General features: G+C 47.3%; 1 protein-coding gene and 1 long non-coding RNA gene across 9 annotated transcripts in view; both read left to right on the top strand.

The window, feature by feature from the left end:
* Positions 1-181: 181 nt before the first annotated feature.
* Positions 182-17554, top strand: part of SCG5 (secretogranin V) — a 59132-nt gene continuing 41759 nt past the window's right edge. For all 8 annotated transcript variants that reach the window (XM_027553471.1, XM_027553470.1, XM_027553469.1 and 5 more), the window contains exons 1-2: positions 182-290; positions 1800-2032. In XM_027553471.1, coding sequence (XP_027409272.1) covers positions 1807-2032 — 226 coding nt within the window. In that variant the 5' untranslated portion in view covers positions 182-290; positions 1800-1806. The remainder of the gene's footprint in view (positions 291-1799; positions 2033-17554) is intronic.
* LOC113900051 lies at positions 4037-11536 on the top strand. The gene is made up of 2 exons (XR_003513053.1): positions 4037-5360; positions 11294-11536. It is a non-coding gene; the product is annotated as an uncharacterized LOC113900051 (long non-coding RNA).

Raw genomic sequence — 17554 nt, 5'->3', positions numbered from 1 at the left:
TAGCACGTTGTTTAGATAATTGCTTGAGAAAAGGTTCATTACTTCCATAGGGGTCGACAGAGGAAGGGGGCGTCGGGGAGATGTGTATGTGGAATGCGTGGCCGGAAGGCCCCCGGCTTCTGGGTCGCCTTCTGGGGAATCCTGGCCAGGCAGCCTCCACCTGCTGGAGGAGGGACGGGGCGGGGCTAAGACGAGGAGGGAGGTGACGCACGAGCGACCCACATCACCCCGCTTCTCGCCCGACCCCCACCGAGGCCCAGACCGCGGCAGGCTCCTCCGATTGCAGCTCGGTGAGTCCTTCGCTGATGCCAGCTTAGACCTCCGCCTGACGCTCACCCGAGACCGACGGGTTCTTCGCGATCGGGAGTCGGGGAGGGCGTCCTGCTGAAATCCTTGAGCCGGAGGCTGGGGGCAGACAAAGGATGGGTAGAAAATCGGAGGGTCGGCTCTAAATGAGAGGGAAAGAGTCGGGAGGAAGAAGGTTGGGTAGCTCATCAGATCTGAACGATGTTGGCTGGGGGTGTAAATGAAACAAAGACATCCTGCGTGCAGAGCCGGGGAGGGAAAGACGGAGATGGCCGGAGAGGCGGATCCCTGCCTTTTGGTCAGATTGCGGGCTCTGCTGTCTCAGCTCTTTGTAGAACAAGGTTTTACATCTGAGAGTGGCTTCTTAAAAGCCTTTCCTTTACAGAAATAGAATTGGGGGGTTATAAATATTTCCTTTTCAGGGGAGAAATGCACGTCGCCTCCATCTCCGCCGGCTCCCAGAGAAGGATGGCAGAAGAGGGTTTGCAGGGCCCCTGCCTGAGATGTCCGCCCTAAGGTCCAGCAGCTGCAGAAGGAATCTGTGTGAATATTTGTTCTCTTGTTCTGCAGGCTTCTGGTTGCATAGGAGCCAACGTTCAGGACAGGTTGACTCCCCAGACTTTCACCTTCTCTTTCACTTGTTCTGTTTTCTCTCATCACCTTTCGATTCCCCCAATTCCAACCTCCAAAACAGTGAGGTAATATTGCCAACATAATAACAGCAATCTGGGGGTCTCTGTGCCCAGCACTGTTCTCAGTGCTCTTACACATGCTCCCACACTTATCCTCACAGTGACCCTAAAAGACAGATGCTTTTCTCGTCCCTTTTTGCAGAGAAGGAAGCTGAGGCTTTGCCTACCATCCCCTGCTCTCATTTGGTGCAGCAAGCAGCCCTCATCTTCCTTCCCAAGTTGCAGGGCAGTGTGAGCTGTGTGTATCTTCATCCCCACCCAGGATCTCAAGTGTATTCCATGTTTGCTAAGCTAAGATGGTCTCTTCTACCAGCCCCAAGCTTTCTGTGCTTCTTTACCATGTATGTCTTCCAACGCCTTCCCATGAGCCTTTTCTTCCCCAGGACTAGAAAAGTCAAGATGTCACTCTCCCTGTCCCTTTCTCAAGATGGAAGCAAAGTTTTGTTGTTTGTTTCTGTTTGTTTCAAAGCAGGAGAGAGTGGTGGAGTAGGAATGGTGCAGAACTTCCAGAGAGCTATGACGACAATAAAAAATGACAGAACTTCCATTATAGTCTAGTCTTCCCCAGGATGTGAGGACACAGGGAACTGGCCATCTCGGACAGTTTGTTTCTTTAATACCTTCTCACAGCTGATGTCCTGGGTAGCGTGGACACATAAGGCCTAAGCAAACCCTTAAAACTTTTCATTGCAGTCTCTCCCTGGGCGATCCTTGAATCACTCCCTGGAGGGAATCACATGATTGCATCATCACAGTTGACGATTGTGGCCAATCGATCTGTGTGTGGTCTTTTTTCTGCAGGTTAAAAATGGTCTCCAGGATGGTTTCTACCATGCTGTCTGGCCTGGTGTTATGGCTGACGTTTGGATGGACTCCAACAGCTGCTTATAGCCCAAGGACCCCAGACCGGGTCTCAGAAACAGATATCCAGAGGCTGCTCCATGGCGTGATGGAGCAGCTGGGCATTGCCAGGCCACGGGTAGAGTACCCAGCTCACCAGGCCATGAACCTTGTGGGCCCGCAGAGTATCGAAGGTATTTACTGTGTTCTGCCAGTTAGCAGTTTCTATTATTGCTGTTGTTCGGTTGCTAAGTTGTGTCTGACTGTTTGCACCTCCATGGTCTGTAGCACGCCAGGCTTCCCTGTCCTCCACTATTAGCAGTTTCTATTAGCAGTAAAATAATTAATCCATATTGAAGAAACTCCACTTTCTCCCTGTTTTCCCTTTCTTCTTATACTATACAGCATATACATGCAGACACATAAGAATATGTCCTGTGAGAACAGTGACCTTATCTAATTCACAGCTGTAGCCCTAGCATCTAGCACAAAGCCTGATACATTAGTATTTATCAAGGGAATGAAGAAACATCTAGTGTTGTCACTAAAAAAAGATTAGAACCCAGATCCCACATCTTCTCCCAAACTGATCTTTAGGAAATTGTATCTCCAGCTGCCTACCTCTGAGCTACTGCCAGCCGGTATTTGTAAAAGATCTTCAAAATGTAGGACCTAAAGGATCTGACTTGATTCTTAAGGAGGACATCAGATAAACCCAGAAGGAGCCAATGACGTACTGGCATTAAGAGTTTAGGTCAAAAACTTTAAAAATATATCTTCAAGTATAACGAATGTTAATTTAATTGTTTCATGGTGGTAAGACCATTGCCCCCTTGAGTTTTCCTGAGTTTCTGGCAATATACTTTTAATACTTTTGTTAGAAAGTGGTACTTTTTTGCTTAGTGCTTTATTTATAGAGAATTGGAGTCTAGGTCTTGAGCAGCTTTTAAGAGCAGCTGCCTTATTTCCATGCCTGGCTTTATAGCTCTGATTCTGAATGTTCTCTTTCCACTGAGGTGGAGCCCTAAAGCCGGAGCGTGGTTGATTTCATTTGAACACAAGAGAACACAAGAGCACAGGAGTGGGTCTGAAGAAAACATGTGAATTCTTTCTCTGAGTCTTGTCAAAACACACATCCAGCAAATGCTATGTCCTGTGCATCAATTTTGTATAATTTTGCCTAAGTCTATAAATTCTTACAACAGCTATCTGCCTTGGGAGTCCAGAGAATGCCATGGATATTGTTGACATATGATTCTCATTTCTGTCGTGTTACCCATAGCTTTAAACCACTGAGTAAAACTAACTCCATGGGATTGTTGTCTATGTGGCTAACATTTGATTTCAGGAGTGAATTAATGCAGATGACTTGAATCAAAAGCATGCCAGCCTAGCACAGGGCTTGAGGTGGAACAAATCAGACAGAGCTTCACACCACCCCTTCTGGGCTGAATCTAAATCCTGCCCAGCACCCACTGCCACCTCTGGCTTCAAACACACCTACCCATTTCAGACCAGCTCTTTCAAGACAGTGAATATCTGCCCCTTTAACCGTAAGTGCTGTTTAGTCACCCAGCTGTTGTCATGGAGATGGTTTCCCAGGTTTCCGTTAATCCTGGAAGCCTGATCATCTGTGCAGAAGAGAAACAGCAAATCCCTGGACATCAGCAGCCTGCGTTTATCCAGAGCCTCCTTACCTGCACTCAGTAGCCAGCTGTTTGGCACCTGCTCTGTGCCCGCCACCGTGCAGGAGGCTCTGAGACAGCTCTGTTCTAGAGGATTCTTGTCTGGGAGTAGGGGCGAGGCGAGGTGATTACAGTGTGTCACGGCCAGTGTTTTGACAGATATGCAGGCAAGGTGCTACCATGGAAGTGAAGAACAAAGTGTAACTTATTCTGCTTGGTGTAGATAGAGGTGGTGGCTTTAAAGAAATGCTTCTTTGAAGAAGCAATGTTTGAACTGGGTTTTGAAGTTTGAATAGGAATTCATCAGGGAATGGCAAGTGAAAGGACACAGAGATGTGAAAGTGTGGCTTAAAACAATTCACAATCAGAAACTGTGTTTATTACCCTTGGGGTAATGTGATGTTATGAGCTTCCCGGGTGGCGCCAGTGGTAAAGAACCCACCTGGTGCAAGGGATATAAGAGATGTGGCTTCCATCTCTAGTTTGGGAAGATCCTCTGGAGGAGGGCATGGCAACCCTCTGAGTGTTCTTGCCTGGAGAATCCCAAGGACAGAGAAGCCTGGTGGGCTATAGTCCACAGGTCACACAGCGTTGAACCTGAATGAAGCGCCTTAGCATGCGTGCTGTGTGATGTCATAGCCATGTTGGATCTCTTCTAACAGTGTCTGTGGATGGTATGAATATCAGCTTGTGTTCTAGATTTCTGTTACTGTGTAGAAATTATTAGACATTTAGCAGCTTAATACAATACTTGCTTGTTACGTCAGAGTTTCCATTCGTCAGGAGTCGGGCATGGGTTAGCAGGGCCCTCGGCTTGGAGTCTCATTAGGCTGAAATCTCAGTGTTGACAGGAGATGCAGTGCTGGCTGGAGCTTGGGGTTCTCTTCCAAACTCATCTAGGTTGTTGGCAGAATTCAATTTTTTGCTCTTGTGGGACCAAGGCCCCTTTCTCTGGTTGGCTGTCATTGGGGTCCCTCAGGTTGGTTGTAAGCCTCTTGCAACTTGGCAGCTTACTTTCTCAAAGCCAGAGGAAGAATGTCCCTTTAGTCTGCTAATCGTCATACAGTATAATTATAGGAGTGATGGTCCCTTTATCTTTGTCATTAAGTGATAGTCCTCTATGTTCCCAGGTCCCACCCACACTTGAAGGATTCATGCAGGGCATATGCACCAGTAGGTGGGAATCTTGGGGGAGCAGGGCGGTCATCACAGAATTCTGCCTATTACAGCTTGAATGCAAACTAATGGAGAAAATAATCCAAAGACTTTAGAGGGAAGAGGAAACAAACTGACTTTTTACCTGTTGTGGACTTTGGCATTTAAGTTATTGCGTGGTCTAATGTTTTCTTATGTGAGTGTATAATTGTTTCAACTCACTTGTTTATTTGAATTGTCTCTGCTCAGATGATCATTCCTGCTAATTCCCAGGGGTCTGACAGATGCATGGGTTATCTTCCATATACCTTCAACATTTATTTTAGTATTTTGTTATGAAAGACCAAGTTAGAAAGGTTTTCTGATTTTTATAGGAAGAATACCAAGAATATAAATACAAAAACCTCAAGATGAGAGCAGGGAGGCTGGTGTGGCTGTAGTTTCAAAGTCATCTGCTCAGAGAGGCTTGCCCAACTGCCCAGAATAGCTCTCCCCATTCTCTGATATGGTGCCCTTTTGTATTTTTTAAACTCTAGCGTTTAAAAAAAAATTATAATGAATGTTTATTTCCTTGCTTGTTTTTTGTCTGTCTTCCCGCTGGAATGTCAGTTCCACGAGGCCGCATGGAACATGGAACATTTTTTGTTTACTGCTTTATACCCAGACACATCGTAGGCACTTGGTAATTATTTGAAGATGAATGTGTATTTGAATAAATATTTAAAAACTCGATGTATCTGGCAGTGGGCTGTCTGGGTGGCTCAGAGGGTAAAGAATCCACCTACAACAAAAGAGACATGGTTCAATCCCTGGGTTGGGAAGATCCCCTGGAGAAAGAAATGGCAACCCCCTCCAGTATTCTTGCCTGGAGAATTCCATGGACAGAGGAGCCTGGAGGGCTACAGTCCATGAGGTTGGAAAAGAATTGGATACAACTTTGAACAACAACATATCTGGCAGCAGTAAGCATATGAGTATAGAATTTATATTCTATTTGACATCTGGGTCTCTTGAGACTTCTTCCCCAAGGAAAATATTCCATTTCTGTTGTCTCTTTTAAAAATCAGGAACTCAGTGATAATGTGCTCGTCAAAAGGTCTGTTTACTTTGACTATGACCGACCACCAGGGTGCAAGTTTCCTACCTTCTGTGCAGGGGCGTATTGAGAAATGGAGACTTTTTGCAGTTATGGCACGAAACCAGCAGAGGGCCTACTAGACCTGAAGCATATAGATGTAAGAGGATTCCTGAAGCCTGGTACCCAGCCACCGGGTTGTTAAGCCAGTCTCCTTGTTGACCTGCTCTAGATGGTCACTGGAGAGGAATCATTTGCCCAAAACATCAAAAGGTTGGAGGTTATTTTTCACTTCTCCATAGGTACCTTAATCATGACTTAGTAAGGAATATCTTTCAACTGTGTAAATTAGTAACCCAAAGCAAAACAAAAATACAGAGTAAAGACAAACAGGCATCAACGTATTGTTTTATAGAGAAGAAAACGCGCTTTAATGGAAAGGAAAACCTGAGTTGAGTCTTTTTTTTTTTTTTGGATGGTAGTTTATTTTTCCAGAGGCTCCAGCCTACTCACATGCGAAAAGCAGGTGCTATTAGTAACTGAATGAGGCCAGCCTTTTCTCACTTTGTGGAGTATCAGGAGCACAGCTGCAGTCTTTACTGGCCTTCCCTGGTATTACTGTGGATGATTCACCCAGTGAGCAGTACAGCTCAGCAGTGCTACTGTGCACCTTGCATCTCAGCAGCGTCCCCAAGCTCAAATCGGCTCATTGGTCAAAACGACATAGATAAGTGGCTACTGTTGTTATATTTTCCCCAGAAACAAGGAAAGCCACCAGCTGTCCAAGAGATTAGTTCAGAGAGCCGTTAGCTATGAGGTAGAGATGCTTGGGAGTCAGAAGTGGCTCTGCCAGCAGACACTAATGTTAGCTTTTGATGAATCCAATCAGAAAATGTGCTTCCGTTTTCAGGATAGCAGCCTCAGGTAGAAAGGGGTCTGCTCAATGCCACGGGTTCATTTCCCCCTACCCTCCTAGACCACCTGATAACACCAGATATCAAACCACTGAGAGATTTATATATATTGGCAGTTCATGGATCCCAAATAAATTTAAACTAATAATGCCAAACATAAAAATACCAAAATTCCTTTTCATAACGCTAAATTTGGGGCTTTAATTTTTTTTTTACTTTAAAGAGAACAAAAAGTGTTTACTTAATAAATGTCAGGTAGAGAAAGAATCCGTAAGGTACGGTTTATTTAAAGGGGTGGATCCTAAGGAGCCTCTATTTCATCAACCTCTGGCCTCGTAAAGGAACCGCAGTGCCTTCATTTGACCACAAGGGAGCACCAGTTGCCTCCTATTTGAAGGTTGATGGAGGTTTAGTTGCTAAAGCATGTCTGACTCTTGAGACCTCAAGGACTGTAGCCCACAAGGTTCCTCTGTCCATGGGATTTCCCAGGCAAGAATACTGGAGTGGGTTGCCATTTCCTTCTCCAGGGGATGTTCCTGATCCAGGGATCAAACCCTAATCTCCTGCATTGGTGTGGTCTCCTGCATTGTAGGCGGATTTTTTACCGACTGAGCCACTAAAGATGCAGGTTGGAGAGAAGAGTCTTAAACATTGATCACCTGACCTGAGCCTCTCAATTTCAGGTTAGCCTCTGTCTGCAGTTGGAGGAAGGGGTGGGGGCTGAGACAGATATCTTGACTATAATCTGTTTCTAGGTTATCCTCATTCTGGGGGAGCCAGTGAGAGCAATGGGCTTGCAGGGTTGTCTTTGAGTGCAGCAGGGCCTCCAGTTCGGCTCATGTCCTTTGGGGTTCTGCTGAGCTCATCCTAAATTAAAATCCTTAATATTTCCCTGGATGATTTTCAGTTTTTTGTCTTAGGCAATGACACCAATAGTGATAAGAAATTGAAAAGGAATAGGGGGAAATTTGTTTTTTTTTTTTTTTTTTCTGGTGGTAGGGGAATAAGGAGATAAAAATGATGACTTATTTTACTGTTGCTTTTAAGGTGTCCTGGGACATCCAGGTGTAGGTGTCCAGATGGCAGTTAGATGTATATGACACAGGAGAGCTCTTTGGGTGAAGGAAGGGGTTTGAGAGCCATTGTCATATTAGTGGTAGCTGATGTCATAGGAATGGATGAAGTTTCCTGGTCAAGTATTAATTAAGAAGAGCAGACACCTGAGAAAAAGCCTGGAAGACTCCATTTATAGGGTCAGGTAGAAGAATCTGCAAAGGAAACCAGAAAGATTGGGCATTAAGGAGAACCAGACAGGTGCAGTGTAAACAAAGAATGAGAGTTTCAGGAAGGGGCCGTGGTCACTTTGTCAAGATTAGCAGAGAGTTTGTATGAAATCAGGACCACTGGTGCAGAGTGTACCCTGAGTGTAACCGCCCTGAAGTTCCTGGGACTTTGGGTGGAACAGGTTCTGCAGAATAGTGGGGGCCAAAACCACAGTGTGGGAAACAGAAGACACGGTATAGAAGCTGTTCCCAAATGTCGGGCTGTGGGACATTCCCGAATGTCGGGCTATGGGGGAAGACTGTGAAACGGTTGTGGAAGGATGAGGGGGTTGGTGATGGAGAGATGAGGAAGGTTTTTGTGTAGGTTGTTTTAGAGATTTGAACTTGTCAAAGTGCTAACTGGCAAGAGCTGATGGAGAGAGGGGCTTCCCTGGTGGCTCAGACAGTAAAGAATCTGCCTACAATGCAGGAGACACAGGTTTGATCCCTGGGTTGGGAAGATCCCCTGGAGAAGGAACTGGCAACCCACTCCAGTATTCTTGCCTGGAGAATGCCTTGGGCAGAGGAGCCTGGTGGGCTACAGTCCATGAGGTTGCAAAAGAGTCAAACATGGTTGAGCAACTGAGCATGCATGCACACACGATGGAGAGAGAGTTAAAGTTACGGGATGAAGGGCAGATGACTGATGGGTAAATGTTCCTGAGGATATGAGAGGAGATGAAACCAAGAGCTCAGGTGGAGGCCGGGGTTTAGGTCTTTCCACAACTGGGAAAAAAGGGAAGAGGCAGAAGTGTGTCGGGATGCAGTGAAGTTCATGATTTGTTGTTGTTATTGTTGTTCAGTCGCCAAGTTGCGTCTGACTCTGCAACCCCATGGACCGCAGCATGCCAGGCTTCCCTGCCCCTCACCATATCCCGGAGTTTGCCCAAGTTCATGTCCATGGAATCAGTGATGCCATCCAACTATCTCATCCTCTGTCTCCCTCTTCTTCCCCCTTCAATCTTTCCCAGCATCAAGGTCTTTGCTAATGAGTCGGCTGTTCATGCTCACCCCCCACAATCACTCCCTTAATTCAGTTGAGGAGGGCAGGTATTCTTTGCCACACTGTACAGAGGTGGAAGGCAAAGTTCAGAGAAGTGACTTCTCTAGGGATGCAGTTCGTATTTGAACGTGGTTCAAACACACTAGACCCTGGTGTACCCTTCTTCTATTCTGGTCTGCTGTACGCAGCATGCTACTTCTTAGGCTAGTTGATTAATGGTATGGTAGAGCACAGGCTTGATCTTGGGCCAAACTGGGAAACAGATTTATCTTTAGGGATGATCCTTGTTCCTGGGCTCATTGTTGACCTTTCTTTAAATTTGCTGCTCCATATAGACTGCCTGTGAAGTGGCATTTATGATAAAGGGCTGCTTCCCTTCCCCGCCAAACTATGAGATCTGCAGGAGCAGATGCAGGATCTGACCTGCTTTTTCTGTATGCAGGGCCTAGACGGGGCTGGGCATGTAATAGATGCTCACGAAACGTTTTTTGAAAGAACCTCTCACAGTATGCGTCCTAGAAACATTGACCTCTGAGATGTCAGCAGGTGAAACTGGTATTATTTTAGCTCAGATCATCTAGCCTGTAAGTATATTTTGAGCATTTAACCCTGACAATCCAATACTCACTGGCTTTCCTCCTACCCGCTTATTTAGGATCTCAGCTCCTCAAAGTGTCTTAAATACATGCATGATCCAGAACACAGAGGACTGGTCCCTACCCCGGGGCACTTACCCATGTTCCCCTCTTTCCTCTCCTTGTCCCCTTCAGCTGGGCACCACCTCATCCTCCAGACTCCAGTTGAGCAGTTGCAGCCTCAGGGAGTCTGTCATAAAGTGTTGGGTGGCGAGGATAGGAGGAGACCCCTCTGAGTACCTTGTGTCCCTAAACCCTAGAGAGGTTTAGGAAAACAGAGCTTTCCATTTTATTTCTCACTGTTCCCAACAACCCCTACCCCACCCCCCACCCCCCCACCGTGCTCTCCATAGATTCACAGGAGAGGTTGCACAGAGAGACATGCCTACCTGGGCGTCAGGCACCAAAGGGGTGAGGGTGGAAGGGGCTTCCCTGACAGCTAAGTTGGTAAAGAATCTGCCTGCATGCAGGAGACCCCGGTTTAATTCCCAGGTTGGGAAGATCCGCTGGAGAAGGGATAGCCCCATTTCCCTCCACACCCCCACTGCCCATGAAGGCAGAGCTTATCCCTGCCTCTGGTTGGCCAGCCAGACTCCTTCTTCCTTTAGTTTGAGCTTTTCCCCAGGAGGTATCTCATTCCTGGTGCACACAGGCTTCTGGCGGATGTCCTCCCAGACACGCTGTCCCATCTGAAGCCCAGAGCAGGTTCAAGCTGGGACCTCGACCTCATCCCACATCACCTGAGACTCGCCATCTGGAGAGAGGGTGTGGCAACGGCAGCTGCTGAGTCACGGCAGGGCGTGATGTCCACAGATAATGGGAAAAGTGGGTCACACACGTATGGGAAATGGGAAAATGGTAACCAAATCTTACATAATACTCTATGGTTTGTAAAAAATCCTTTCCTGAGCCCTGTCTCATTTGATATAACCTTTCTAACCGTTAAGAAAAAAAAAAGATGTTGCCTACACCACTTGAGCTTTTCAATTTAGCTGGCAAGACAGCTGTGTTAGGTTTGATTGCATTTCTCCAGCCAGCTGTCTTCCATCCCCATCGACTTGGCTAATCCTGTGATATTTAGCTGAGAAGCTGTAATGATGCTGGGAGTGGTGGTAAACCACAGGCGAGTTGGGGCAGATGGTGTTCCCAGGATAGGAAGCTTCAGAAAGCAAATTGTCTGACAAAACTGCCCTCTTGGAACAAATTTGTGCAAATACCTAGGGCACCGTGGTCATAAAGAAAGCTATGGAAACCGGCTGGGAGGGTTTAGCAGATCCCAGCATGGCACTACAGTTAAAAGTAAGCGTGACTTAAACCCATGGCAGGCCGTGGGATTGGAGTAGCAGAAGGGGCATGTGGTGTGCATGGTGGGGGACGTGGTCACCGTGGAGCTGAGCAGGAAGAACGGTGAGGCTCGAAGCCCAGAGGTTTGGGTCCTGGCTCAGACCAGCTGCGTGGCACTAAGTCAGTCCCTTAAACTCTATGAAGCTTAGTTTCCCAGTCTGAAGACAGAGGTGAGCTACCCAGACCGTCTCTTGGGGTTGATATAGTAGTCATGTTAAATCAGGTATATAAAAGTGTTTGGGGCACTATGAAGCTTTACTCATAATGGGAAGTACCACTGTCATGGCCGTTACTGCTTTCATTCAACCATATGTATTTCCAGGTGTAAATGGCTCCAGGGCTGGAAGATGGTATGTCTGCAGTGGTATCCTGTGTTTCCTGTTCCCCGTGTCCTTGACTTGGCCTGGGGAAAACTGCCTGCAATAGTTAGACTTGGAGGAACCAGTTGACCTCTGGCCTTATGAACAACTATGCCGCCTGTTAGTGTTACCTTAGGAGTTAGGGTCTGTGTCTGCAGTGAGGATGGATGGTTTCTGAAAACCAGTAAAGAGTAACTTTTCCATACTCAACAGTGCTCCGTTCTGCTTCTTTTCTGGGTGGCTATATAAGCCTTGTGTTTGGCTGTGACGTGGGTTGTAGAAGCATCTTAAAAGTCAGGAAGACTGGCTGTTTAGTCAACTGCCGAGCCAACAGCATGCCCATGTGCATGTAGGAGACACTGATGTGAGGATGGTGTGCACATGGGTTGGAAAGCGTGTTCTCAGGGGCTTGAGAGGAGGCTATCTACATGTCCGTGTTTCCATGGACGTGACTGGCAGGCCAGGATCAGTACGCTTCCCCTGAACCATGCACTCTATCAAAATGCCATTTAACATATTTCCATTTTTATTAACTTCCTAAGTAATTATTGAGTGCCTACACATTCGGGCTTCCCAGGCGGTGCTAGTGGTCAAGAACCTGCATGCCAACACAGGACGCGAAGGAGACAAGTGCTCGATCCCCGGCTCAGGAAGATGCCCTGGAGGAGAGCATGCAACCCACTCCAGTATTCCTGCCAGGAGAATCCCATGGACAGACGAACCTGGCGGGCTGCAGTCCATGGGGTTGCAGAGTTGGACACAATTGAAGTGACTGAAGTGACTGAGCAAGCATGTTACCACGAGCCAGGAACTGTGGCCTGGACATTTGCAAACCAACCAACATACATCTAATGTATTTACAAAGGATCTTTGTGAACTAGTTAAGAGTCAGCCATTATCTTCTAACCTATTAGTAAAGGTTAAACTCTGACCTGAGGGACTGAGGCGTTTTCCCGAGAACCGGGGCTGCGGCAGGACTGGACAGGTTTTCCCCTCACTTTCGCATCCCTGGATGCGTTTTCCATTGGCGCTTCAGTCTCGAGGCCTCCAGAGGAATGCGTGTGTGCTGAGTCGCTTCACTCGTGTATGTCTCTTTGCAACCCTGTGGACTGTAGCCCGCCAAGCTCCTCTGTCCATGGGCTTCTCTAGGCAAGAATGCTGAAGTGGGTTGTCATTTCTACTTCAGGGGATCTTCCTGACCCAGGGATAGAACCCACGTCTCTTATGTCTCCTGCATTGGCAGGCAGGTTCTTTAACACTGGCACCACCTAGGAAGCCCTCCTGAAGGATAAGAATCAGAGAACACAGGCAAGACCAGGAATGATGAGCTGTGTTTTCACGCACCTGCTAGCTCCAGTGGGGTGGGCGGGCTAAACACAAGCTCATGTCCAAGGAGCTGCTGGTTAGTGGCTGGGCCCGTGTTCTCTTATTGTAACCAGAAGCCCTTGTTTAAGCAGCTTGAAGTCTAGGTGAGGAAAAGGGATGTAAAAATGGAAATGCACGCTTTCCACAGGCTGGGATAGAAGCTGGGAGTCCAGGATATAGTTCTCATAGTCACCATGACAGGAATTCTGTGGGGAGTAAGGTGATGTGCCCGCAGCCTGCCCCCCACCAGTTGAAAAGATGTAGCCGGCCAGTTGAACTTGAGCTGGGCTTCCTTGAGGAGGGAGCGTGTGGATCAGGGGGACTCAGGTTCAGGAAGGAAGAAGTAGGAGGAAATAGACTTTTTTATCTAGATTGTGTTGAGTGCAGGATGGTTGGGGGTGGGGAGGAGGTGGCAGGAAAGCTGGACACTTTTAAGGTTGTCACTGAATTTCTCTCTTTAAGGGGATCTGGGGGGACTTAACCTGGCAGTCCAGTGGTTAAGACTGTGTTTCCACTGCAGGGGGCATGAGTTTGAGCCCTGTTTGGGGAACTAAGATCCCACATGCCAAGCAGTACAGCCAAATAAAGAAATAAAAGCTCTTAAAAAAAAAAAAAAAAGATTTATACAAAGAATGTTGCAAGCACCTCTGGGGACAGGGACACGTGGTCTGTGAGGCTCAGGGCCCTGAACTCCCCCAGGGAAGGACCTGCCTCCCCAGCCCATCCCCTTGTCGGCAGAGTGTCCAGTGAGCTCTCTGTCTGCTGGCAGATAAGTCACCCGAGTCTGGAGGTGCCCTGGAGGCAGCAGTGGGCTGGTGGTACTGGGTGGGACGTGGGGTGGATACTGCTTTATGTTTTGGTCAAATACATGCACACTCGGCACAGCACTGTTGGAGTCTCAGGGGCTGGAGGTGGGTGTCGCTTCAGTCACTCAGCACGTGTGGACGTCAGAGAATAGAGGGAGCCTGCCTCCCACCATGCTCAGCATGGGCAGATGATCTACCTGCATACCCGCTCATTCCTCTAGTGGCTTCACTATCCTGGGTAGTTCTTCCCTTGGACACCCTAGATTGTAAGCCCCCAGGGGAGCAGACACTGACCCTTCCCAGCACTTCAGAGGACACTGATGTCCTGTGGGAGGTGACACTGTGCAGTGGGAAGAGAGCTTTGGCATGGCATCTGGCCTGAGCAAGGCAGAGCGATGCTCCCCCAGGGCCCATAATGACTGTGGTGATAGGCCCTTCCCCTGGGGCTCCCCGGCAGGCTCAGGACACCACTGGCCCCCTCCCATGGAGGCCTGTCAAGAGTTTATCTTTGCACGAGACACTGTGGCCGAGGAGACAGTCAGTCCAGGAGACTGGCTGGCCCTGCAGAGGCTCAGGGGACCTGCCTGGTACCATCCTCCCCGTCCAAGGACTCAGCAGGCCTGTTGTCAACAAGCCCAGCCCAGTTTGGATGAGATGCGGGTGACTAACGTTTTCCCCCGGGCAGCAGGAGGGGACCGGCCGGCTGGGAGGAGTCCCTTTGCTGTAAACTACCAGAGACGCCCGTCTCCCGAGCTGAACCAGTGGGTGTCTTGCTTTCTTCTTCTTTTTTCTTAATCCTTCAGCAGATGATGGGAGGGGTCATCTGTTGAGTTTGTCCAGACTCTGAATAGCCCTTGGTCACTGGAGTGTGCAAAAATATGGCAACAATGCAGGTGCTCTTGTCTGAAAATGTTTCCGAAAGGATGGGAATAAGAGCAGTTCTTCTGACAGTAAATGATGCATTATGCTAATATCAGAAGGACTTTTTTTTTTTTTCCTCCCCACATGTGTGGTCAGTGAAGAGAATTTTGGCAGTTGGTTCTCATTGAACCAGGTCTGTATACAGCACTCTGGAGCCCGGTCATTGCCTCTAGCTTTTTTTACAGGCAGGGTTGCAGTGCCTAGGGGTCTGGGCTGTGACGGCAGGACGTGCCTGCAGCAGGCAGGGAGTGGTCAGCCCACTCTCAGCTCTCCAGATCCAGGCCTTAAGCAGAGTAAGCTGTTGATACCCACACAGCTGTCTTTGCAGCCTGCCCGCCCACCCAGGCTTCCCGACCCTGCTTCAGGGCATTCATTTGTGGTTAATGATGAGTCAAATCTCATCCTTTACCCCCAGTTACAGCACTGAGGAGAGCACATGGTGACCATCAGCCTCGCTCCAATCTAAGCAGAGGAGCTGAGAAGCAACTAGTGGGATACATAACAGTGTTCTTTCTTTAAATGTGTTAGGGGAAGAGAGCTAAGATTTATTTTGTATCTACTATGTGCCGGATACTATATATATATGTGGTGGCGGTGGTGATTTAATCGCTAAGTTGTATCCAACTCTTGCAACCCCATGGACTGTTGCCCACCAGGCTCCTCTGACCCTGGGATTTCCTAGGCAAGAATATTGGAGTGGGTTGTCATTTCCTTCTCCAGGGGATCTTCCCAACCCAGGGATTGAACCTAAGCCTCCTGCAATGCTGGTGGGTCTCCTGCGTTGCAGGTAGATATACATATGTATGTGTGTGTGTGTAGTGTGTGTATATATATATATGTGTGTGTGTGTGTATTTTTGTCCTCAGAAATCCTATGTGATGCTTTCCTCTTGCAAGGACAAGTTGAGGTGGAAAGTCGGTGAGTAGTTAATCGGGCAGGACTGACTAGCTAAGGGGGATATGGGTCTAGATTCAAATTATGTGAGTTTGACTCTAGAGCAGGGTTTCATTCTCAGGACCTGTGATATTGGCCAGAGACTCCTCTTGTTGTGGGGCACCTCTAGATGCTGGCAGAACGCCCTTGCTTATAACAACCAGAAATGTCACCTGTAGATCATATTGCCCCCTATGGAGAACCAGTTTTCTACAGGCTTTATTATTCCTGCCACAGCACATTTCAAAAGGATATTTGGGGGTACCTTGGTGGCTCAGAGGTTAAAGCGTATGCCTGCAATGCGGGAGACCTGGGTTCGATCCCTGGGTTGGGAAGATCCCCTGGAGAAGGAAATGGTAACCCACTCCAGTATTCTTGCCTGGAGAATCCCATGGATGGAGGAGCCTGGTGGGCTACAGTCCACAGGGTAGCAAAGAGTCGGACATGACTGAGCGACTTCACTTTCACTTAAAGACTCTCTAGATGGTATGGACTAATTATTTATATTAATTTTTATTATAAAAGTAATAAAGGTCATTATGGATGATTTGGAAAATCATATATAATTGCATATATTTCTATGAAAAGAAAAATTAGGTCAAACTCCATGCATATTTTTAGGCTCCATTTCCTACATAGTATCAGATTGATTTCTGTAAATGTTCGACTAATAAGGTTGTTCTCTCTCTCTCTGTTTGTGGGAATCTTATTTCACTAGTTAACTATGAGTATTACCTTACAAATCCTTGAATTTAACAGGCACAAAAGACGTCTCTTTGTTTCAGTTTGTATTTATTTGATTACTAACAAAACTGACCATCTTTCTATTATGTAGCTGTTTGTTTTTCTTATTCTCTGAAACATTTGTTAATAATATGTGTTTTTGTTTAGTAGATCCAGTTGTGTCTACCCACTTTCAGAGTTTGCCTTCTTCACAGCGCAGGCTCATAACTGAAGTTCCTTGTGCTTTTTAGCACTAATTGAGGGATTGGACTCTGGGAAAGGATTGGGAGAAGAGAGGAAGGGAATGCTTGTGTATAAATAATTGATACCTAAATTATAATGAATCGAACCCTGAAGTTGGAAGCAGAAAAGAGGAGAGAATGGCTTATGTCTGAGGTCCTCAGACTGTGAGAGAGAAGGGAGTGCCCAAGTACCTGGTCAGAGAGTTCCCATGATGGCCACCAGGTGGTGCTATCGGCCTGGGACGATTTTGGTGTCTGGTAGGGGAGGAAGCACAGAGTCGGACAGGACTGAAGCGACTTAGCAGCAGCAGCAGCACAGGGGATTGAGGTGATAAGGAGGCTGAGTGTCCAACACAGAGGCTTGTTGGGTGTTTGGAGTTAACCTGCCAGTGATCACAAGTTAGCCTGGTGTGTGTATGTGTTTTTATATGTGTGTACAGAAGAGGAAGGGAAGGTTAGGACTGGTTATTATTTATTTATTGAGATGTAATTCATATACCATAAAATTCACCCATCTACAGCATACACTTTGATGGTTTTCAGCATATTCTCATCACCATAATCAACTTTAGAACATTTTTATCACCCCTAGAAGAAACCCCCTTCCCCTTAGCTATCACTCCCCTCCATCTCTGCCCCCCACCCCCTCCCTTCACTTCGTATTCCCCTTTCCCAGTCCCTGGCAACCACTAATCTACTTTCTGTCTGTCTGGATTTGTGTACTCTGGACACTTCATGTAACAGGATTGTACACGGGTGTTCTCTTGTGAAAGAGTTATTCTCTGGCTGTTACTACTTGTCCCAGCCAACACTACCCCAGTTGACTTTGTAGCAAGAGGCATCAGAGTAGCTGGATAGACTGTTTCAAGTGCTGTGGCATTTCCAGGCCTATTAGGATAGAGAAAACGACAGACAACAGCAAGATTCTCATTTGATAGATAAACAGAATCACCTGGGAAGCTTATGGAACTAAAGATTCCTGGCTCCCAATCTCTCCAGAGGGCTTCCCACGTGGTACAGTGGGAAAGAATCTGCCTGCCAATGCAGGAGATGTGGTTCGATCCCTGAACCAGGAAGATCCACTAGAGAAGGAAAATGGCAACCCACTCCAGTATTCTTGCCTGGGAAATCCCATGGACAGAGGAGCCCAGTGGACTACAGTCCATGGGGTCGCAAGAGTTGGACACAACTTAGCAACTAACCAACAACTTCTCCAGGAATTTATATTTGGTAT

Source organism: Bos indicus x Bos taurus, chromosome 10 (genome assembly GCF_003369695.1).
Source record: "Bos indicus x Bos taurus breed Angus x Brahman F1 hybrid chromosome 10, Bos_hybrid_MaternalHap_v2.0, whole genome shotgun sequence".
Taxonomy (NCBI): domain Eukaryota; kingdom Metazoa; phylum Chordata; class Mammalia; order Artiodactyla; family Bovidae; genus Bos; species Bos indicus x Bos taurus.
This window is presented reverse-complemented; position numbering and strand designations above follow the sequence as displayed.